At 44.2% G+C, this 23,541-nt stretch overlaps 2 protein-coding genes across 2 annotated transcripts in view; both read left to right on the top strand.

Annotated features, from left to right (window-relative positions):
- FAM227A (family with sequence similarity 227 member A) overlaps window positions 1-7,145 on the top strand; it is a 46,920-nt gene extending 39,775 nt beyond the window's left edge. Inside the window, exons 15-17 of the mRNA XM_084627862.1 lie at window positions 2,376-2,533; window positions 3,721-3,876; window positions 4,390-7,145. Of these exons, the coding sequence (XP_084483988.1) occupies window positions 2,376-2,533; window positions 3,721-3,876; window positions 4,390-4,495 (420 nt within the window). The 3' untranslated portion in view covers window positions 4,496-7,145. The remainder of the gene's footprint in view (window positions 1-2,375; window positions 2,534-3,720; window positions 3,877-4,389) is intronic.
- The window catches only part of DMC1 (DNA meiotic recombinase 1), an 85,033-nt gene that overhangs the window by 39,565 nt on the left and 21,927 nt on the right, over window positions 1-23,541 (top strand). The window contains exons 2-10 of the mRNA XM_084627874.1: window positions 11,476-11,566; window positions 12,130-12,174; window positions 13,264-13,410; window positions 13,715-13,797; window positions 14,413-14,514; window positions 16,748-16,800; window positions 19,983-20,024; window positions 21,743-21,815; window positions 22,529-22,620. Coding sequence (XP_084484000.1) covers window positions 11,510-11,566; window positions 12,130-12,174; window positions 13,264-13,410; window positions 13,715-13,797; window positions 14,413-14,514; window positions 16,748-16,800; window positions 19,983-20,024; window positions 21,743-21,815; window positions 22,529-22,620 — 694 coding nt within the window. The 5' untranslated portion in view covers window positions 11,476-11,509. The remainder of the gene's footprint in view (window positions 1-11,475; window positions 11,567-12,129; window positions 12,175-13,263; window positions 13,411-13,714; window positions 13,798-14,412; window positions 14,515-16,747; window positions 16,801-19,982; window positions 20,025-21,742; window positions 21,816-22,528; window positions 22,621-23,541) is intronic.

The following is a 23,541-nucleotide window of genomic DNA, read 5'->3' as shown; positions in this document are numbered from 1 at the left end:
ACTTAGGAAGGAAAAATCAAAATCCCATCCATAAAATGGGGATTAATCGGCTAGGCGGCAGTACTGCTGAAAAGGATTTGGGGATCATAGTGGATCACAAATTGAATATGAGTCAGCAATCTGATGCAGTTGCAAAAAAGGCTCATATTCCCAGGTGTATTAACAGGAGTGTTGTATATAAGACACGAGAGTTAATGGTCTCACGCTACTCAGCATTAGTGAGGCCTCAACAGGAGTACTGTGTCCATTTCTGGGCACCATGCTTTAGGAAAGATGTGGACAGTTGGACAGAGTCCAGAGGAGAGCAACAAAAATCATAACAGGTTTAGAAAACCTGACCTGGGGGAAAGGTTAAAAAAAATTACTGGGCATGTTTAGTCTTGAGAAAAGGAGACTGAGGAGGGACCCGATAACAGTCTTCCAATATGTCAAGGGCTGTTACAAAAAGGCCGGTGACCATTTGTTCCCCATGTCCACTGAAGGAAGAACATGAAGTAATAGGCTTAATCTGCAGCAAGGGAGATTTAGTTTTGATATTAGGAAAAGCTTTCTAACTAGAAGGATAGTTAAGCTCTGGAACAGTTTTCAAAGGGAGGTTACAGAATCTCCATCACTGGAGATTTTTAAGAACAGGCTGGACAAACACCTTTAGCACTGGTCTAGGTTTACTTGGTCCTGCCTCAGTGTAGAGGGCTGGGCTTGATGACTTCTTGATGACTTGATGACTGAGGTCACGTGCAGCCCTATATTTCTATGATTCTGTGGTTGTCGTGGTGGATTTGCCCTAGCTAATACAGACAAATACTTGCTTTCCCAGTGCACATCCACATACCCTCCCTCTACAGCCTGTGTAAGTAAGTCCTCAGTCTTCTGCCACAGAAGACTGTATGGGAAGCCCTTATTCCCTCCTTCAACTCCCTCCCCTGGGAGCATGTACTATTACAGAGCTTAAATAAATTCCCAACACATTTGAATTATTTTAGAGCACAACTTCTCTACTATAGCACTCTGGGTTTATTTTCATTTTCTTGTTCAGGTCAAGATAATATTGAAGTCAGTGGTTGTGGATTCTCCCACAACCAGCTTCCCTTACCACTTTCCCTTTGATGCTTTTAATCTTTCTCACACCCAGTCTAACAACAGATGGTTGGATTCACAGTTCTTCCATTCCTAACACAGCAACCTTTCACAGCCAGTTTGCCATTGCTGCAGTAGCACTGTGATGGCTGGGAATCAGAATGTACTTATATAGTGAAATGTTCAATTAGAACCACCTCCCAGTAGTGCCCATAATATTTAATACAAGTACATAGCCCATATTCATAACTTCACATACAAAATTGATACACACATACAGACAGCATAATCATAACCAGCAAATTACAACCTTTTCATAGACACCTTACTTGACCTTTTTGTACAAGATTTGGTGCAACTATACAAGCTTGGTTGCAACAATGATCTATACGGTCACAGTTCATGTCAATAATGTCATAGGGGGTGGGAAAAATGAGGGAGGGGGGTGAGGGGAAGAGACAGTGGAGAAGGAAGGGGGTGGTATAGGGCAGGGGGAGGTGAATGTGGGAGTGAGGGGAGGAGGATGGAGAAGAAAAGGGAATGGGGAACTGTGGGGGGAAGTGGGAGCCTGGCATGCATTTTCCCCTCAGCAGCAGCTGGGGCTCCCCCATTAAGCAGGCCCATCGACTCCTCACTCTGAGAAGCCCTACCCTTCTACACCTGGACCCCTCTGATGAGCCCCCCACATCCAGACCCCCAACCCACTGATCCCCAACCAGCTGCACCTGGATCCCCACCCCATCAAGCCCCACTCCCAGACCCCCCCCCCGAGCCCCAACCACCTTCACATGGATCCCTTCCAGAGTCCATTGCCCTGCACCCGGAACCCCCAATGAGCCCTGTGCATCCAGATCTCCCACTGAGCTGCCCACACCCAGATTGCCCCACACAGAAACCTCTCACCCCACACCTGGATCCTCCCACAATAAGCCCCTCCACACTTGGATCCTGCTGGGCTAAACCTGCCCAACCACTCCTGGTGCACCTGGTACAGAGGGGCAGGGCCCCAGGGTTTTTCTGGGGCAGGCCCAGCCCTTGCACTGTGTCAGGGTCAGATGCAGCCTCACCTCCGAGTCCCTATACTGGAGGAGGTGGCGGCTTCAGGGTGATCTCCCACCTCAGTGTAGTCAGGTGCCTATATGGACAGGTTTCACTGCATTTCCAATGGCTATATATTTGGGGATTATTTTATCTTTCACTCAGAATATGAATCATTAGGGATATTACATGCCTTATTCTTTGGACTTCGTTTTGATATAATTAATAGCCTTTTTTCCTTTGTTTCTTCCCCTCTCCAGTCACACCCAGCTTGTCAGGGCCCTGACTTCACTTGGCATCTCTTTAACATCAATGGACACAGCCCACTAATTCAGCACTTCCTCCAGAGCTATAATGTTGAACCACAGTCTGGACAAGACATCTTGATTCACAGGAGGGAGATCTGCAAGCCTATACCATATCCTTATGATCAACTCAGAGAAATCAGAGATGGAAAAATCTTGTTAGGTTACGTTCTATCCATTCCCCACGAGTGCAGAATTATTCCTTACAGCATATTATTGAATTTTTTCTGGGTTCAACAGTAAATATCTCAAGCTTTAGGGCTTCCCCCCTTCCATTGAGAAACTATTCCACAAGCTAACAAACCTCATACTTTGTGTTTCCTGAAAGCCAGCCTGAATTAATCACCACTCATTTTCATCCAACTAGTTCTATCTTCTGACCACCTAACACAATTGTCTCCCTCTTTATGTTTGTACCCTTCATATTATTGTAAATGAGTGACATCCCTTTCTTATACCCCTAGACATTGCTTAGCCAAGTTACACATATTTAGTTATTTTAATCTCTCTTCATAAATTAGTCCTAGCCCCTTTATCACGTTTATAATGCCCTCTTATACGCTTCAGCGAGGAAAACAGAGAAAGGTCAGAGTTCGCTTACTCTTCTTCCCCAGTCGGTGGATTGCTGGCTTAGTCTGTGTGGCTGCAGAACTTTGTTCAATTGCAGGACCAAACCTGAAGTTGATTATGGCTTCAGACTGACAGAAACCAGATTGAAGAAGAGGCGATATAAGAACACGTTTATAGATAGGCCAGATAGTGTGGAGCCAATGTATAACCATACTGGTGGTAACCTTCAAGGGGACTGCTTTGCATTGAACAGAGTCAGGCTGACAGGCTCTCAGTAACAGAACAGAAAGGTTAAGAAAACAAGTATGGGAGGGAGCACCTGAATAAAAATGGGAGATAAAATGCTGTCTAATTGAAAAAGGCATGGAATAAATTAGATTGGGGTTGAAATGCAAGTTTTTCTACTGGGGAGTTTGAGTGCTTATAAAACTTAAGGGAGCAATGCCAGGAGGGAGGCTCAGCCTTTATCACCCTTGCTCCTTTGATCCTAACAATGAAGATCCCTGCTATTCTAATCCTAACCTCCCTGACAATAAAGCTCTGCCAGTACGCCCCAATCCTGACCTTAAATGTTCTGTGCTATTCCAGTCCTGAGCCCTCATCCCCTACCTGCTACAGCTCTACCAATTCATCTCAGTCCTAACTTATGCATCCCCTATTGTTCCTCTCATATGTCATTTAGCAAAGAAAAAACAAAGCAGACCATATTTTTTTCTTTTACATTTCAAACTACGGAGTCCACTCCAACCTATGCAGATGTGATCCGACAAGGTTTTAATCATATTCGCCATCTGGATGATGCCTTCAGAACAGTGCACCAGAGACACTGCAGAGAAATGAAGGATTTTGACCAGCATCAGTGGAAGGAGAAGCAAGAATTCCTCAGGTACAAAAATGAGTGTAGTTTCATTCTAGCATATTCTGTGATGATCTGAACCCAACTGATGATTTCCTTGTCTGCTACAGGCGAAACCTGTTAGCTAACATTGATTCCAGAGGAGTTTTGGGGCATGAGGAAATATGGGGATGGCTTTGTGCAGCTAGTTATTCCAGGGGGGTACAGAGATGCAGTGTGGTGTTTTTCTGACGTTGCTTTAGGTGGAATCTGAGAGCTAATGTTTTGTTTTGGAAGGGTGATCATGAATTTTGGTGAGGTTAACAGGGTGATTAAGAGAGTGAGTTTGGAGGGGTTGTGGAATGCAGAGCTTTCAATATTTATGGATTTGGGGATACAAGGGTTATCTAATGTCAGTTCCAAAGTGGTGAAGAAATCCTCTCCTAAACTTTGTTTGATTGCTCTAGGTGATTTAAGGTTAGAAAAGATTTTTCTTACTACTTTGAAAATACCTTTGAACAGTTTATATTGCTTTTCTCGCTCTCTCGCTTCCCCACTCCACAGAAAAGAGAAACAATTGCTGTCAGAGAAAGGAGAGAAGCTGAACCAATTACTGACCCCTCACCTGGATGTACTCTATAGTTCTGACAAGAGTTCAGGTCTGTCATAGAAGTGTCTTCATCCCGAAACAGCACCCTGAGCAAACCAGAATTCATGACTTCTCCAACATAAATGTCCATTCAGATCTTCATATGCATCTTAAGAGTATATTTTGGGCAGCCCACCCCAAAGCTTTCTCCACCAATTAGGAATAGACAAACCTGAAAAAAATGTGAAGATTCAGTTCACAGAAGTGCTCTGAGTTTAAAAGTTTGACCTCACTGATCTGGAAAACTGGGCTGGAAAAATCTCACAAGATTGCAAGAATGGAAGTAATATATGAGGATAAAAAGTCACTTGAATATGTTTTTAATAGTTTTCATAGTTTGGTTCTTTGGCAAAGATTTGAGTTGTTTTTATCTGAACTGACTTGGTCCCAAGCTGAAAGGCAGTGTAGTTCAGCCTCAGTGCATCCCCTTGCCAACAATATCTAGTAGTGGAGCTGTGCTGGCCAGCTCCAGACCCTCCCAGACAGGAGGAAAGTTGCGGGAGGCTTGCTGTGCTGGTGAAACCTGCAATGAATCCAGCCCTGTATCTCAGTTTTCCATGGTATAAAATAGGAATATTTTATATGCCACACATGGGTGGTGTGAAGCTTAGTTAAGGATTGTATAGCACTTTGAAGATGTGAAGTTTAAGTTCCATGTATCAGCATTATCATCTTAGCAGCACTTTGGGCTGAGTGGTAGCCTTTCCACCTTGGTCCATTCATCTGCTTTCTGGAAGAGCCTGTCTATAAACAGGAAAAACAGACCAAGTTTTTTTAAAATAGGAGGCTAAAGCTAGGCCTTGTCTACACAGGAAAATACCAGTTTTACTGGTATAATTTAGCTATTCCAGAATAATTCCCCCACATAGACACACTATTCCAGAATAAAAGTGAGCTATGTGAGTAAAGTAGTTATTTCAGAATAACATCATTTTTATTCTGGAAGTGTCCATATGGGAAATAGCTTATTCAACAAGAGCTCTGTGTAGCAAAAGCCTTAGGCTCCTAAGCCCACATTCAGGTACCTAAATACATGGCTTGATTTTCAAAAGTGCTGAGCACCCAGACACTCCCACTGAGGAAGATGATCACAATTTGCCTTTCCATGTTTCATTTTCTCACATGGCAAATATTAGAAATGCCTACATACACTCCTACACCCTTGGGGACTGAGAGTGGTATTTTCAAAAGTACCTTGAAAGTCATTGGGATATGTGCTCTTTCCACTCAGATGGTTTCAAAAATCTCACCACAACTAAAGCCAACAGCTTTGATATACAGACATTCCTTTCCTGTTGTCAAGGATGATTCCCTACTCTGGCTCTTCAAGTGCAGAAGGTGGGGGCCCATAAGGATTCTAAAAATTAATACTGGCCACTCTTAAACTCCCAAGATTACAGCTTCTCTCTGACCTTGGAGGGGTAGATGCTGCTACCACCCAAATGCAAAAAAACCCCTTTGAACCCAGGAAGGCACACTTGGGAATTCTTCCCTGTGGGGTACCCTCAAGCCCTCCGTGGAAGAGCTGAGAAAGAAAACAAAGGAGATCAGCTATTGCCACCAGCTAATTAAACAACATATGCACAAACCTCTTAGGACACAAAAACCCAAACCTGTTCTTAAAAAGGGTAAACTTTATTAAAAACAAAAAGAAAGAAAACATCTGGAACTTACGCTATTGTTAGATTTAAAAAGAGGAAATATAATAATCAAGCATCAAGAATGGTTTTCTTGAGGTCCAGCTAAATGGTTACAGCAAAACAAAAGCATTTGGGGGTTAGCACAGAGGAGTCCACAAGCCACAAAAAAATAAACCTAATCGCATCTTCCTAGACATTTCCTGATCTACTTACATATATGGGGTTTTCAGTAAGTAGTTTCTAGGTATGATTGATGATTTTTCATACTTGGCTCAAAGCTTTTTACAACATAGTCCTAGCTCTGGCCCTGCTTTGTCTCCTCTCTCTGGGGAACAACAGACAGACAAAGTGGAAGTTTTTTTCCCCCCAATTTTAAAAAGTTCTAGCCCTCCCATTGGCTCCTTTGGTCTGGTGCCTGCTCCCTTCCTTTTACCTATTGGCTTTTTTTAACCCTTTACAGGTAAAGCAAGCAGAGAACAGCTACTAACAGGGATTGTGTAGCTAACTGGCTGGCTGGGTGTTCATAAAAGGGAGCTATCCCCCACTCCCCCTTTCATTTATCACACCTGTAGCAGTAAGGATATATTTTATGGAATTATAGTGAACTAGTATTAACTGCAGTATTGAAGCTGAACTTGAAGAAGTAATTTTTGTTCACTTATCCAGGCAAGTAAGAGTACAACGTTTGTAACTGCTTTGACAGTATGAAGAGGCAGGATGAGCTGATGGATTATGCATGTGACTTTCTCAGATGCTGCCTTTTGTGACCTTAAACAAGTTACTTACATCAACATAGTCAGAAGAGGTCTATAATTTTGCATGTCAATTTTTTGCCAGCTAATTTGGAACTACCATGACCCTTATTTAGAGCTGCATGTGCAAGGCACCTTTAAAAACCAGGTCTAAACTTTGCTGTGGTTTGGGGGTAGGTGGTGTTGCCCCCGCAAACTGCAAGCCTCAGACAGGTGAAGATGAATTATTAAAATGCTTTGAAGACAAAAAGCAATTTAAATGTACTATGTCTGTTACATATAAATATTAGGACTTTATGCAATTTTTAATATAAATGTATGCGCCAATGCAAGATATCTGGTCCTTCCACCAGCAAAAGAGCAGCGAGCAGGCTTGTCAAAAGTTCCTGTATGAAAACATCGACCAAGATAATTCCCATTTGAGAATCTGGGAAAGCAGCTGGTTAGGAGGAAGGGTGGAGAAGTGGCCCACTGTCCTGATAGCAATGAGTTTCCTTAAAAGAGGGACACAGTGAGTGAGGTTTCAGAGTAACAGCCGTGTTAGTCTGTATTCGCAAAAAGAAAAGGAGGACTTGTGGCACCTTAGAGACTAACCAATTTATTTGAGCATAAGCTTTCGTGAGCTACAGCTCACTTCATCAGATGCATATCGTGGAAACTGCAGCAGACTTTATATATACAGAGAGAATATGAACCAATACCTCCTCCCAGCCCACTGTCCTGCTGGTAATAGCTTATCTAAAGTGATCATCAGGTGGGCCATTTCCAGCACAAATCCAGGTTTTCTCACCCTCCACCCCCCCCCACAAATTCACTCTCCTGCTGGTGATAGCCCATCCAAAGTGACAACTCTTTACACAATGTGCATGACAATCAAGTTGGGCCATTTCCTGCACAAATCCAGGTTTTCTCACATCCCCCCCACCCCCATACACACACAAACTCACTCTCCTGCTGGTAATAGCTCATCCAAACTGACCACTCTTCAAGTTTAAATCCAAGTTAAACCAGAACATCTGGGGGGGAGGGGTAGGAAAAAACAAGAGGAAACAGGCTACCCTGCATAATGACTTAGCCACTCCAAGTCTCTATTTAAGCCTAAATTAATAGTATCCAATTTGCAAATGAATTCCAATTCAGCAGTTTCTCGCTGGAGTCTGGATTTGAAGTTTTTTTGTTTTAAGATAGCGACCTTCATGTCTGTGATTGCGTGAGTGAGTGAGGTAATAGCTTTTCCTGGACCAACTTCTGTTGCTGAAAGAGAAGACGGGCTTTGGATCAACACCAGAACTGAAGGTTTCAAGAGGAGCGAGCGGGAAAGCTGGTCTCCTCTTTCACCCTCAGAGGTTGATCCAACACAAGCTATTACCTCACCCACCTTGTCTCTCACACACCCTGGGACCAACAGGGCCACGCCACCACACTCCTCAAAAGCACATGTTCTTGGGAAGTGACTAGGGCATGGCAGGGCTGGTTGTGTCACCCCCGCCGCCGCTGTAGGCCAGACCGGGGCTGTTACACTCGGGTGCCCCTGCGGCGGGCGGGCCAGCAGGGGAGAAATGACCCGGCCCAGGCACGGCACCGGGCAGCAGCAGTACACGCAGGCCCCACGGTGCAGGGGGCACTGGGGCAGCGCCTCCTCCCCTGCCGGGACTGAACGGAGTCCTCGGGCTGCCCACGTTCCCCGTCAGCCCCTGGAGCAGCTCGGAGCCGGGAGGCCCCTACAGCGCGCCCGGGCTGCCAGCGGCTGCAGCGCAGAGCCTCAGCCCAGAAGGGATTTGCAGCCCCGCCCGGGCCCCGAGCGCCTCCTGACGCCACTAGGGGGCGCAGCGTCACACACACCCCCCGGCTTCGCACGGGCGGGCGCCGCGCTGAGGTACAGAGAGAACGTCGCTGACTCGCCCTCCCTTCCATGGTACTGCCTAGCTTCAGAGTCTTCCCCCCAGTCCCACCCCGCGTGACCGTTCGCGAGCCCGACACTACCATTCCGGGCTGGGGAAGGGGGTCCGACATCTGATACCGGCTCATATCTCGAAACTCTCCCAGGGGCGCTAAATATGGATCGTTCCATTAACGAGTAGAGCCCTGGGGAGAAGATGTACTTTAACGTATGCCCTTATACAGAATAACGTTCTACCGGTTCCCGGCTCCCCAGTGGTAGAGTCCTAACCTCTCCCATCGAGGCGGTATGGTCACGTTCTACCGCCGCAGACGGCTGAGGGCGTCGGATACCTACCAGTGCGCCTGTGCAAGATGGCTTCGAGTCCGGGTGCGCGCGCAGGCAACCGCCGCCTCCTTTTCGGTTCAGTGCCAGCCCTTGTTAGCGGGAGTTTTGAGGCGGGAAAGGGGAGGCGACTCGAGCTGGTCCCTGGCCCCTCTGCCACGAACGGCGAATAACGGGCGGGGCGGGGCAGGCGCTCTCAGGCGGCGGGGGCTGCGCTTGGGGTGAGCGGGGGATGGGTCCCGCCGGCTGCTGCGGGGCTGAGAGCGGCCAGGTCAGTGGGCGTCGCTTCCAGCCGTCTCCCGCTGCGCCTGGCCAGAGCCTCTCTGTCCCGCACAGAGCAGTAGCGCTGCTGTGGCCTCTGCCCGGCTGAGGCCTGAGCTAACCGAACATTAGAGCGGCCTAGCTAGGGGGCTCGGCGCTGTGTCGCCAGAGGGCTTGGCTACGCTTGCAAGTTAGAGCGCAGTAAAGCAGCCCAGGGCACCCCAACTCCTGAGGTGTCCAACCTGGCAAGGCACTTAGAGCGCCTGGACTCTGCAGCTGGAGCGCTCCCGGTAATCCACCTCCTCCAGCAGCATAAAGCTTGCTACACCCTCCCCCCCACCCACATCCATGTGGACGAGGTGTTGCATTACTGTGCTCTGATCAGCTTCCAGAAACTGTCCCATAAGCCCCTGAAGTCAAGCGGCCACTCTTCTCATTGTTTTGAAATCAGCTGCAGGTAAAAGTGCTACCCCAATGCATTGCTCTTTGTGGCGTTGCAAGAGCTGCTAATGTGGCCACACCAGTGCACTTGCAGCTGACAGTGTAAACACATGGCAATGTTTTCGCCGCTGCTGGGGTCTCCGAAGGCTGGTTTAACTTCTAGTGCTCCACATCTGCAAATGTAACCAAGCCCAGAGTCATGCTGTAGTTAGGTCGACCTAGCCCCCGCCGTTCTTTCAACCCAGCTTCGGCCTCTGGGAGAGGTGGATTAAGTACAGCAATGGAGAAACCCATTCCATCGGTGTAGGAAGCAGCTACATTTCAGCACTGTAGTGGCACAGCTGCTGTAATGTGTAGACATACCCTGAGAAGACAAGTAGGATTTGCCCCTTTATTTCTTTAACACGTATCTTGGGAGGTGTAGAAATAAACATAGCGGGGCAGTAACTCTGGTTAAGGTTGGAGTAATAGCAAAGGGTTCACGCTTTTTCCTTCTCAAGGCTCCCCCAACCCCATGCACAGCCCCATGTTCTGTCTCAACCCTTTATCTCCTGTCTCCACACCCTGTTCCATGTTGTCCCGTGTGCTTGGAACCCTCCTTATCTCAGTGCACCAGACTAACAATAATGATGTCACACACATGTAAAGATAAAAAATATACTTCAAGATAAATTCATCCTCTGGGTGCATTTGTGCCTGATTTTTGGAGTTGGTCTGTATAAGTTTTTAGATACAACTCCAACTTGGCTGTGGGGCAGAGACACATTACCACAGTAGGAGCAGTGGAAGGCTCCCCAGAGAACAGGGGAGTGTCTACACTGCTACACCTCTTAACAGGGTGTGGCATAGTTTTTCCTACATCCGTTGCTGGCCAGTAGGAAGGTACAGCCTTGGCTCTGCCTCCTCTGCCAATTTTGAGTTGCCATTTGCCCAAAGGGGAGCAGTCCCCTTGCCCTTTTGAATGCAAGGAATGCAGGATTATATGCATTTCAGGACAGGGAAGGGAGGATTTATTTTTAAAAAGTACAGAGAGAGGACTGTAACATGCCCTTTACCTTTTATATTAATTTTTCTTCTGTCAGTATCTGAGGGCAAGGAGCTTGTTAATGTTACTTCAGGAAATACTTCACCTCTTGTTATTAATATATTAAAAGAAAATTGATACAGATGACTAAATTTTCATAACTGGCAGGGATTCCATTCATTTGTCTCAAGGAAAGAAATACATTGTGGTGCCATATGGAGGTTTCAGAAACAACTTATTTGAATATTTTTCATTAGAAAGTAAGATAAGTCATTCCATTTTATTTTTACTTCCAAAGAACTCCTGTGAAATTACACCAATTTTTTCTTCCTTTATTTCCATTTCCTCTAGTCAGGAAGGCTCTTTGTCACTTCAGTCCTCCCTCCAGAAAGGGAAACCTTGCCTAAGCCAATTTGGGCAGAGTGGGTCTTCGGAGAGCAAAACAAGATTCTCCCTCCTTTATTGGGGAGCTAAGCACCTTTGCCACACATCCATCCCCTGCTGGCACGTGCAGTGAAGGACCAAGCTTAGAATCTGAATTTGGATTCTTAAGTGATGGCGCATCGATATCCCACTATGCCATTGAACCCCTATTAAGAGTACTTTATAATTACTTTATGTATTTTCACCCTGATGGTGTGTTTGTTTGCCTTTTTTAGTACTGACTGACTCCTTATTGCCTGCTCTTTCACAATGAAAGCCATGGAGGATCAAGTAGTGCAAGAAGAAGTAGGGTACCAGGATGACGAGGTATTTATGGATTGTGAAAAAATATGTTGCAGGGTGGTACATTTGATTACAATCTAAAGCAAAGAAAATCTTGCTTCCCTGCTCCCTGCACACCCTTATCCTTCAAGATCAATTGTTCTTTGTCAACGTCTCAAAACACATACACCCAAATAAATTATGTAGGCTTATTGTTATCATCAATACATGTTTTACGCTTAGAGTAAAAGAGATCACAAAAAATTGACTTTGAATAAGGGGTCTCCAACCTGAGAAGGTTGAGAAACACTATAGTAGAGAGTCAGAGGGAAGAGTATCATTATATGGCTTCATTAGTAGAGTTTCTCAGCATGATTGGTGGCTGTGTTTCTCCGGATGGTTACACAGTATGCAGACAAGAGGAAATGCTGAAACCCTTTTGCTTCTTTCTTTGTTGTGCCTATATTGGTAGGTAGTAGGACATGTACTATTATGAAAAGCAATCCAGGTCTAAGGATTTAAAACTGACACGTTAAATTGTCAGTAAAGGTAACAAAGGTGGTGAAAAAAAATGACCAAGATTCTATCTTTCCTCCTGCCTCATTTAGGAATCCTTGTTTCAGGATATTGACCTGTTGCAGAAACATGGAATTGTAAGTATAAGTAATAGATATTATCTAGACAGTTCTGCATGGGATGTTATTTTAGGAAAGTTACCAAAAACCACTTATCCGTGAGCGGCGGTAGCGACATCAACTGAATAATTCTTCTGTCAACCTAGCTGCATCTACACTGGGCAAATTTTGTCTTTGATAGTTTACATATTAAGGACCACATTTTCAAAAGTGCTTACCACCCTGCAGCTCTTGAAAATATGGCCACTTATTTTAGCACCTAAGTGAGAGCAGTTGGATGGTGAGCATTTTTTGAAAATCTGGCCATAGATTAGTTTCTGCACTAGCCAGTAACTATCTATAATTACTCCAATGTCTTCTCTAGCCCCTACATTATACTGTGAGTGGCTTTGTTATGCTGTTCTCAGAATGCTGGGGAAATGGGGAGCAGTTTTCTTACTAGTTAAAAATTCTTCAGTAAACTCCACCAGTAGGCTTCTCTCAAACTGGAAAAAATAACTCAATGATTTATATTAAGTGAGTGCTTATTATACCCCTTTATGTATAAGACTTTTCTTCTTCATGACTGGCTTTTTTTCATCCATCCTTGTCATCATGATATGCACAAGATAAACCCAAGGAGAAGACAGAAGCTTCTCAATGGAAGCTATTAAGTTATTCATTATTCTCCCTCGAGTCATTTGCACACAGCTCCTGTGCATAAATGAGAGACACATTCAAGTTTTTACCCAAAGAAGGCACTTGTCTGGGGGTGACAGTTTGAAGCAGTGTCCTTTAAACCTTCTGCTACTATTTTATCTAAGTAACCCACTACATTGCCTCTGTTCCATTACATTTCCATTGAAGTCATGGCACAGCCATTATTCAGAAACACCGCGAATGCATTCCCACCCAGGAGTATCTGTAACATTTGACAATAAGCAAGTGTATTCTTCCCTGGACATATTTAGAACATTCAGAAGCAACAAAGCAGTTATATCTATTTTTTCTTAGTGAAAATAAACATACATGTGAACGTACAATATAAAGGGCTACAAAAGCTTTCTTTACTTTCCAGTCATAGCATTTCATGAGCTAGTGATCATAGAATGTGAACTTTCTTCACAGAATGTGGCTGATATTAAAAAGCTGAAGTCTGTGGGAATCTGTACCGTCAAAGGGATCCAGATGACAACAAGGCGGGCATTGTGCAATGTGAAAGGGCTTTCAGAGGCCAAAGTGGACAAGATCAAAGAAGCAGCCAACAAACTAATTGTAAGCAAATCACATACCTAGCATTTTCAACTTAGAAGCCCACCCTCCCTCCCCTGCTAAGATACTTTGCAGCATTTTCCACTGCAAGCATTAGAACAATCATGCTTACAAGTGATTGTGCTTATTAGTCTGAAGTCAGAGATACTGCTTTATAGTCAATAGCAGCCAGACTGACAAGTATGATGGCCCTTGACAGGTTCAGCCAGATGAGAGGTCAATGAGGAGAAATGGATTTTGGCTGAGGATATCACATTCTTCCTAAGTATCAGACCAAACTGAATAATTTCTTTTGGTGTTCCCCTAGGAACCAGGATTCTTGACTGCCTTTGAGTACAGCGAGAAACGGAAGATGGTGTTCCATATCACCACTGGGAGCCAGGAATTTGAGTAAGTTTATCTCTACTTAACCCCTGCCTGAGCTTTGCCCAAAAAGTAATCATATTCTTTTTCTCCAACTGGCTACAAAACAACTATTAGAGACACATGTTCAATTAGGACACAGTGGGTGCACTTGCAAAAAAGCAAGTGGAAGTGAGTCATTTAACCCTGCTCAGAGTAGGGTTGGGTGACACTGATAACAAGCCTGATTCCTGCTTACTCTGCAGTCTCCACTCTTGCTACCACCTGTGTAACTGTAATGGTGGTGAATTGTAGGACCTAAATTTGCTTGAGTAGACTCAACCTTTTTGTATGCTAATCAAGCTCACACACATGATAGTTTCATGTCAATAGCATGCACCTCAAATCTAATTTCAAAAAGTAAAAGTACTAGCTGACCCTGTTTATTTTGCTTGAGGTTTATGCAGGAAAACCAGAAAAAAATTCCCCACATTCATCCGCTTTCCCAGAAGTGACACAATATATGTGCAATATGGTGGAATGGTTCAGCAGCAAAATCCCCATCTGAATCAGAAAGGACTCTTCCTCAAAATGTAGGAGCAGACTGTTTGGTTCTTGCATGCGCATGCACAAGGAGGCTTCCCTCTTTTGTGTGTTCTGCAGAGGTGCCAGGCACAGTTACAATCCGGATACTGTCTTGACTGCAATGACTACTTCTTCAAGCACCCCCAGTTTGTTAACCATCCTACAGGGGACAAAGAGGAGGTGGGTGTCTTTACACACTGTCTCATACCAGACAGTAGAATAGCTGACTGTGCAAGGCAGCACTCCTTACACCCTTCTAAGGGGTAGTGTAACCAGGGCCAGATTAATCTTTTGTGGGCCTAGCACTAAACATATTTGTGGGCCCCCATGGAGGAAATGGAGCATGGCGTGGGGAGGTCAGTCCCCAGACAGAGGGGCCAGCCAGGGTCAATGGAGCATGGCATGGCAGGGGCAGCCCCACTCCACCCAGCCCAGCACGTGGGCACTATTTACAAACCGGCAGTTGCCAGACGCATAGTGGCCTGCCCGGCCCTGTGCTGCCAGCGGACACCTTCCCCTCTGGGGCGGGCCCATGCCACACCACACAGTGCCCCCTGCCCAACACCCTCCGACTCCCTATGCCCAGAGCCCCCCGGACCCACTATGCTCATCGCCTCCTCCAGATCCCCCCCACACAAATGCACCATGCCCAGTGCCCCCCTGCCCACAGCCCCACCACAACTGCCCAGAATCCCCCACAGAACCCACACTCCCTAGTGCCCCAACACACACACATCTTCCCTGCCCCCTCACAGCCCAGTACCCGCCCCTTCTGACCTCCCAGAGACCCACTCCCCCAAGCCCTGTCTCCTGGCTGCACTCACCGGCCCTGCTGGGAGGCGACTGTGTCTGCCGGGCCTGAGCTGGCTGAGCAGCTAAGGCTGGTTCTGGGGCCAGGAGTCGCTCCGTCCCTTCAGGAGTGGCTTGATCAGCCAGGCCAGGGCCTACCCCGGCCACGCTCCCTCAAGATGCCTTGCCTGGAGGGGCCCAGCCAAGTCCCCCATACTGTCCCGTCCCCCTGACCTGGCTGAGACTGGCCAAGCTTCTGCACCAGTCCCAAGTGGCTCGGCTCCAGGGAGATGGGTGAGGCCCCACAAATGGTAGGAAGCAGAGACTGCCAGGAGCCAGGATACACTGGGGTCCGGCCGGGGACAGAGAGGAGCAGGGGGTGAAGCCAGCCGGTGGAGAGGAGCCCTTGGTCAATGGGCACGCAGGCAGAGAAGAACAAGTGGTGGGCAGGGGGAGCCAGCAGGATCTCGGGCCACAGTGCAAGCAGAATAGTCCGGGGCCCCTTCTGAGCATGGGCCCATCTCCATGGAGCCACTGGCGCCATTGTAAACCCAGCACTGAGTGTAACAAGTGCATTCCCCAACCTGCTTGGGAGCTTTAAGAAGCATTGTTTCTAAAAGAGCGTTTCTCAAATGTGGCTACCAGTGGATTTTTTTGCAGCCATGACAACCTCCAAAGCATGGGCGGAGATTGGGATGGAGGGAAAAGCAGCAGCCCCTCCTGCAGTGCCTAGCTGTTGCTCCTGAATAGCTGTTACCAAGGGCAGCGAGAGGCACTGCCTTAGTGTTTGCATTGGTACCACCAGCAGGGATTGGCGCCCTGCACCACAGAGCCTTCTTGGAGGTTCCAGGCAGCGCTTCTGGAGATACATGGGGCTGGTGTGTATGGTGTCAGAGGTGGCTCTTGTCAGTGGAGGTGGCTGTGGTATTCGGTCACTGGGATTCTCCCCTGAGCAGCTCCCCCACTCCTGACCAGCCAGGGTACGGGGAGCCTGGGACTTCACAGGTGGCTGGTGAGTTCCCAACCCACCTTCCCTGGGGTGGGTTCTTGCTGCAGGGCCGCAGGAGGCAGGGACAGAGAGATGGGTTTGTCAGAGTGGCCATCAGCAAGAGTTGGTGGCCGTACACTGACGCCACCAAAAAATTTGTTGTGAGAACCCCTGGTCTAAAGGAGTTCTTTCTGGGCTGGTGCAGCTCCACACTGTTCTTAACAGTGACTTGTGCCTTAAAGGTACTTTCTGGATTTTTTTTCTTGGTGGAAAAACAAGTGCAAAATGACTAAACATAAGCTGAAAATAAATTGAAAATGTGGGTAAATTAATAGATTAGGATTTTTAGCAATCCCATGACCGCTTGTTGGTGGAGCCTTATCTTCTCAAAAAATATGTTTTCTCTTCTATCTACCAAATGGCCACTCAAGCACCTGTAGAAGGGGAAGCTGAGACAGAATTAGCACTCTGTATATCAGGGATCATGTGGTGCCCCTGCACCATATCACATCATGAGTTACTTGCAGGGCCTTTTGGATGAGAACAGATTTTCTTAAAGTGGCAAAGATTCCCCTTTTGACATTACTCTCATGACTGTGGGCATTTCAATATGCTTAACTTTTTCTCTCCCTCCAGTAAACTATTGGGTGGTGGGATTGAAAGCATGGCAATCACAGAGGCCTTTGGAGGTGAGTGAACCATATTAAATGGATTTTATTGAGTGGATTACCAGTAGAGAGCTGCAGCAGATGTTTAGGTTTTAAAGCAAGCTACATTATTTCTATCAAATTCTCATCACACTGGACCTGAAAAGATGGAGGTTGAGGCTCAACTGTAATGGACGGTCCCTTTCCAGTGTTGATGTAAGCAGAAATAATCCCATCTTTGTCAGTGTTTTGCCATTGTTCTTCTTCAGTTGCTGCAGATGAGGGTTGAGCTGAGTAACGCTCACATTTGGAGGCATGCTGGTTCAGTATGATATACCATTATGAACAATGTTGCTCAGGAAACATTTCCCCATTTTGCTTCCCCATTTCTTCCCAGTAATGAAACCTTGATGTGAGATTTCCTGCTGATACATACTCTTCTCCACAAAGAATCAAAACTTAAAGTTCAGTCCAAAATAGACTATTGTAATTCAAGAGATGTGTAAATATTTGCACCCAGCTTCTCTCATTCATCAGCTTTACTACAGGCAAAAGTCACAGTGTAAAGCAATATAAAGTATGCAGATCCACGGATGTGACATATGTCATTTTGGCAGCACCGTACAGAATTCAAACTGAGATATGAGCAAATAATGCAATGCCCTTCATATCAGATTTAGATAGTAAGCTATTATTACAGCAAAAGTCAATCAGCAAGATCAAAAGACTTCAGCAGCAATAACTACAGTTTATCAAATAGAGCACGCTCCCCTTTTAAAAAGTGTCCTTGAGGCTTGAACAGTTTGATGAAATATTTTCTTGACATGTTGTCTTCAAATATTATCTCCTGGTCTTCAAAGTAATACCACCAATTTGAAATCTAGATAAAAATGAGATAAAAGTTGTTTCAGGTGTTACCCCCACCCTTGAGTCTCTTGACCAATTTTTATGGATTTAAAATAACATTTTTAAAATTTGATTTTCTGTTCTCATCTGTTATGTGGAAGACACACACAATTGATAGTGGAAAATAACTATCTGAGTGTATAAGGGAAGTAGGGAAAATAACTATAGACAAAGTGCTGTCAAATGTACAAAGTAAGCAAACTGAAATATATTTTTTTAAACCTTTTAGCTATTGCAAACTTAGGTATTACTTGTAAAAATAGTAAGTTAAAATATTTTAGATGGAAGTATGTTTTTTTTAATTTATAGTATCCATTTAAAATCGATGCTAATATTTCCATTTGAGTGCAACATACCTCTGCAGTAAATGGAATTCTTTGTAGGTTGATTGTCATGATTATTGCAGTGTTTATCTCTTTTTTTGAGAAACGGTTTCACCTTCATCATTCTTGTCTCCAGTAAGATGTCTTGATGTTTGCTAGATCCTACACACAAGTGGGAATGGCAATCACACCACCATTTGGATTGTTAGTATTATTGTACTAACTCTGAGCAAGGCTATTTCCCATCTACGTTGTCAGTTTTCACTGGTGCAGCCATTGCACCAATGCAACTAGTCTCTCAGTACAGTCACAGAATGCTCCAGTATACCCTTTACTAATAACTTTGACAGCTCATGGCAGTGCCTTTGGCACCTGTCAAGATGGCTCCGTATGGCACAACAGCAGTTATGGCTCTATCTGGACCCACAATCCCCCCCACATGTCTCTTCCTTTCAGAACTGGCCAAAAGTAAATGAGGCAGTATTTGGATGGTTTCAGGTATTCCCAGGCACCTCTCCTGAGACCCCTGCCCTAAGAATAACGGTGGACAACCAACAAGATAATACAAAATACAGATTTACAAAACATGTAACATGTTTTTCTCTCCCCCCTCCCCCTGTTTTTTGTTTTTGTTTTTAAATTCTATGGACCTTATTCACTTATTCCAGGGAGCTGTGTCAGGGACTGTGGGATAGATGCAATAATCCATAGACTCTGCAGTACTTGCAGTGAGTGTTCTTGGTGGACAACATATATTGTGGATAACGAGAACGAGATGCCTAGTGTAGACACACTGCACCATAGTGATCATATGGTGTAAATTACAATGGTGCAATTCTCAAACAGCTTTGGAGAGCAAAGCTGTGGCTATAATGGGTTCTGGGATTGCTCACATGGCTTCTGATATTGGAACCCATTTGACTGAAAATAAAGTTAAGCCTGGTCAGTGGAATTAACCCAACACCCTCAGCAACATCTAACATTTTTCCAACAGTGTCTTGGAGTTGATATTATTATGGGCTGGGTATAACCATTGCTCCTCATTTAAGATAGTTGTAAGAAGACATTAAGCTCCTTTATGGAAGTAGAGGAGGAGTACTTGTGGCACCTTAGAGACTAACAAATTTATTTGAGCATAAGCTTTTGTGAGCTAGAGCTCACTTCAAACTGGACAGTCTTTACATAAAAGAATAAATGGACAGAAATCAGACGTCAAGAATTATAACATTCAAAAAGCAGTCGGAGAACACTTCAGTCTCCCTGGTCACTCGATTACAGACCTAAAAGTCGCAATATTACAACAGAAAAACTTCAAAAACAGACTCCAGCGAGAGACTGCTAAATTGGAATTAATTTGCAAACTGGACACCATTAAATAAGGCTTGAATAAAGACTGGGAGTGGTTGGGTCATTACACAAAGTAAAACTATTTCCTCATGCTTATTCCCCCCACCGCCCCGCGCGCACTGTTACTCACATCTTCTTATCAACTGTTGGAAATGGGCCATCCTGATTATCACTACAAAGGTTTTTTTCTCCTGCTGATAATAGCTCACCTTAATTGATCACTCTTGTTATAGTGTGTATGGCAACACCCATTGTTTCATGTTCTCTGTGTGTATATATATATATCTTCCTACTGTATTTTCCACTGCATGCATCCATTGAAGTGGGTTTTAGCCCACAAAAGCTCAAATAAATTTGTTAGTCTCTAAGGTGCCACTAGTACTTCTCGTTCTTTTTGCTGATACAGACTAACACGGCTGCCACTCTGAAATTGTCAAGCATGATACCTCTCACAGTGCAGCACTTCTAAGCCCTGCTGTTCATAAGTACAATTTGCACTATACTTCATATGATTTATGAGTGGGGACTGAAAGACAGAAAGCAATACAGGTGATTGAGGTTTTATAAATGAGAGTGTATTCTTATTGAAACAACTCATGTATTTGACAAACTGCAAAAACTTTTCCCCTTGTTTTTTCTCTTTAATAGAATTCCGAACAGGCAAAACCCAGCTTGCCCACACCCTTTGTGGTAGGTACACAGTCTTAATATTGACAGTTATATCCCTCTGTAATCTCATTCATCAAGGAGTTCTATGGCAATATCAGTCTTTGCTCTCTAAAAGAAACACGCTACCAACCTACTAAACAGCATTTAGGAGGTAAGACCTGCCTGCATGTAGCTTGGGTACACATACCTAAAGATGAGCTCCTTTCTTAGATACATGAGAAGGAAATATCTTGTCTTAGAGAAGTGGAAATATGCCATCTTCTGTTACCTTTAGAAATGTTGTGAAGTAAAGACTTCAGTGAGTGTTATTTCTACTAATTCAGATGTATATGAATTGTAAGTTTCTTTGTTTACATCTGTTCCTTTGCCATTATTCTATGCTTCAGAACATTATTGATAGTGTTTACATCCTCTTTGAATCCATTCAAAATGCTGTGGCAAAAATATTCTTCACAGTGTGTTGCTTTGACCACTTTTTCCTCCTCTTTGCATCCCTCCACTGGATCCCCCTTTTCCACTGCGTCAAGCACAAGAGCATAAGGCTCTTTATAGCTTATCCTTGCCCTACCTCTCATCTTTATACTCTGTAGAAATGTAGACTTCCACCTTCACTCTTCCAGCAGTGCCACCCATGATTGCCCATTTGTCCAATTTTTGGATAAGCACCATCATACATTCTCTCATGCTTCCCCTTATGCTTGGAAAGAGCTCTCGGTAATAATTGGTGAGACCACTACATTATCCTCCTTTTAATCTCTCCTTAAAACCCACCTTTGCCACAATGCCTACAAAATGGTTAGGCAGCTGATGTACTGCAACCACTGAGACTGCTGCTTATTATTTTAACTGTTTTGCTGTTAACTTGTGCTCTCCCCAGTCTGTCTCTTCATATCCAACTATTGTCTCCTATCTTAAATTTATATTGTAAAATCTTGGTTAAGGACCATCTCTTTGTAATACGTTTGTACAGTGCAAAATATAATAGGACTCTTGATGCTACCACAGTACAGATACATAATAATAAATAATGTAGTTGTTAATAATATTGGAATTTAGTTACTAAAAACTGTGGAGAACCAACAATTTCTCAGTCTGATCTCCCTTTATGACAGATATTGAGGCTCTTCCTTGAAAAATGGGAGTGTTTTCATTTAGTCCAAGGATGTCCAAATTACAGCCTGAGGGCCACATTTGGTACAGAATAATAATTTTTTGCATGTAGGATGAGGACAAAACTGATCATTTGAATTTGTTCATTGCGGATAAACTCAAACAACAGTCGGCATCTATTCATCTACCAAGAAAGATATATATCCAAATAAAGTGAGGTAAAAGCGTAGTAGTTAAGAGATGGAAAGGCCCTATTAGAGCATTACCATTGATCTTAGCGAGAAGGCCAAGAAGATGTTTTTCTTCATTAATTATTACTAGTTGTTTTCATTAAATATTTATTTTTAATAAAAATTATGCAAATTTAGATGCAAAGTAAGTGTTGGTGCTCACTAACATTAAGTTTGACCTGACATCCCACTGAGAAAATTTACTTTGGTTCCTTCTTAAGCTAGCTGTGGAGGCAAGTCAGCCTTGCTATAAAGGCAACTCTGGTTATTAGTACTGGATCATTTATGTGTTGTTTACAAACTGTTGGATCTGTTATTTGTTAAAAGTAGTAGCAGAGAGAGTTGGAGGGGCTTTTTCCCCTCTGCTCATTTTGATCCTCTCTTTATGATGCATTCTAGTGACAACTCAGCTTCCAGGAGCAGATCGCTACACAGGAGGAAAAATTATCTTCATTGATACTGAAAACACTTTGTATCTTTTTTACTTAGGCAAGTTGTAGGTATGATAGAAAGGGATGTTGATGCATCTTGTAATGAGTACAGCATCCTCATAATCTTCTGATGGAGTGCATTTTGTTGCAGAAAGCAGATGAGATGCTCTAAATGGCTCCATTCATGGATAAAAGTAAGGAACTGTCTATTAAATCTGGCCCATGGCATCATGAAGAAAAACAAAGTCAGTGCTGTCCACAACAGTTTATTCTTATTATAAATTACTAAAGCAAGACGCCAAAATGATTTAGGTATTGGAGTTTGGACATGGTGCTTTTTATCTCTAGGTAATTTGTTATAATCCAAACCAAATGGGGGATAGGGGTGGGGTTAAGATACAGAACTTATTTTATATTTCTATTTGTGTAGTTCTAATGTGCTCATATTTTTAATATCTAGGTGATAGAAGCTTTTCATATCCAGATTACTGCTTCAAAAGTGATTCCACTGTTTGTTACTATCTCACAGCTTTTTGATGGACTATGTAAAGAGTTTGCTTTCTGTCTAGTTATTCTGTATCACAAAAACAAAACAAAACACATCACCATAAGCACTAATTGCTCCTCTTGTTGGCAGTATCAACAGAGAGGCCAAGGACTTGTCTGGGAGCTCTGGATTTGGACTTGAGTTTTATGGATTTTCATAATTTGCATGATGTATATAAAGAGAATCCTTAAATCTTACACATTCCAGCCGTCCAGATCGTCTTCGTGACATTGCTGATCGCTTCAACGTAGACCATGATGCAGTGCTTGACAATGTGCTGTATGCACGTGCATATACCAGTAAGATCATCTTTGGAATGGGCACAACAACCCTTTCCCCCCACCTCTAAAACTACTCCTCCAGCAGTTCTCAAGTTATTGGCTAAGACCTTTTCCTGGGGATCACTAACATTTTTCTGCATGTGGGGAGTCACAAGCCTGCTTCAGTTTTCTGTTGTGGTCCTCTGCTGCCTTAGATTTGCTCAGGATAAGTGGTCCTACTCAGTTACATTCTGTAAACTATTTAGCAAATTCCAGAAATACTAAGGGCTTGTCTAACACCGAGGTTTAAACCAGACTAAATAGAGTTAATCCATTTTCAAAATGCTTGCATACACATAGCGTAATTTATTATAGCACATTAACTCTGCGTTTATCTCATACTCTTTCAAAGTGAACTAAGTTTGATGCAGTTGAATTAGGTCAGTCTATTGTCCATATGCACACAATGCTGCTGCATGCTACTTTGGCAGTCCTCCAGCTACTGTCCCACACTGTTTTGTGGGCGACTGTTACTGACCTGTCTGTTTACCTGTGTGGCTGTGATGCTTTCTGGGGATACCCAGGGTTGTGAGGAATCTCACTACCACCTGCCCTTAACATGACGAAACCTTGTCTGTGTCTGCAGGGAGTCAGCTCCCCAACTCCACTGGCCAGGGGTAACACAAGCACTCCCTACTAGGCCTTGCAGACCCTGCTGTCTCTCTACTGGTTAACAATAGGCAAACTCCAACCCTCGACTCTTCCGAGTGTCTCCCTGGAGTGTCCAGTCCCTGGTCCAGTGGACACTTGCAGGATTCACAGATCGCCTGCTTCCTAAAAATCAGTAAACCCCAGTTTACCAATTCCACCTTAGATCACTTCTCTGCTTAACAAACAGCACTAAAATATGCTTATAGTGAAAACAGTATGGCTGTTCTTATGTTCTTAGGTATAAGTTTA

Source organism: Lepidochelys olivacea (assembly GCF_965140295.1).
Source record: "Lepidochelys olivacea isolate rLepOli2 genome assembly, chromosome: 1".
Lineage (NCBI taxonomy): Eukaryota > Metazoa > Chordata > Testudines > Cheloniidae > Lepidochelys > Lepidochelys olivacea.
This window is presented reverse-complemented; position numbering and strand designations above follow the sequence as displayed.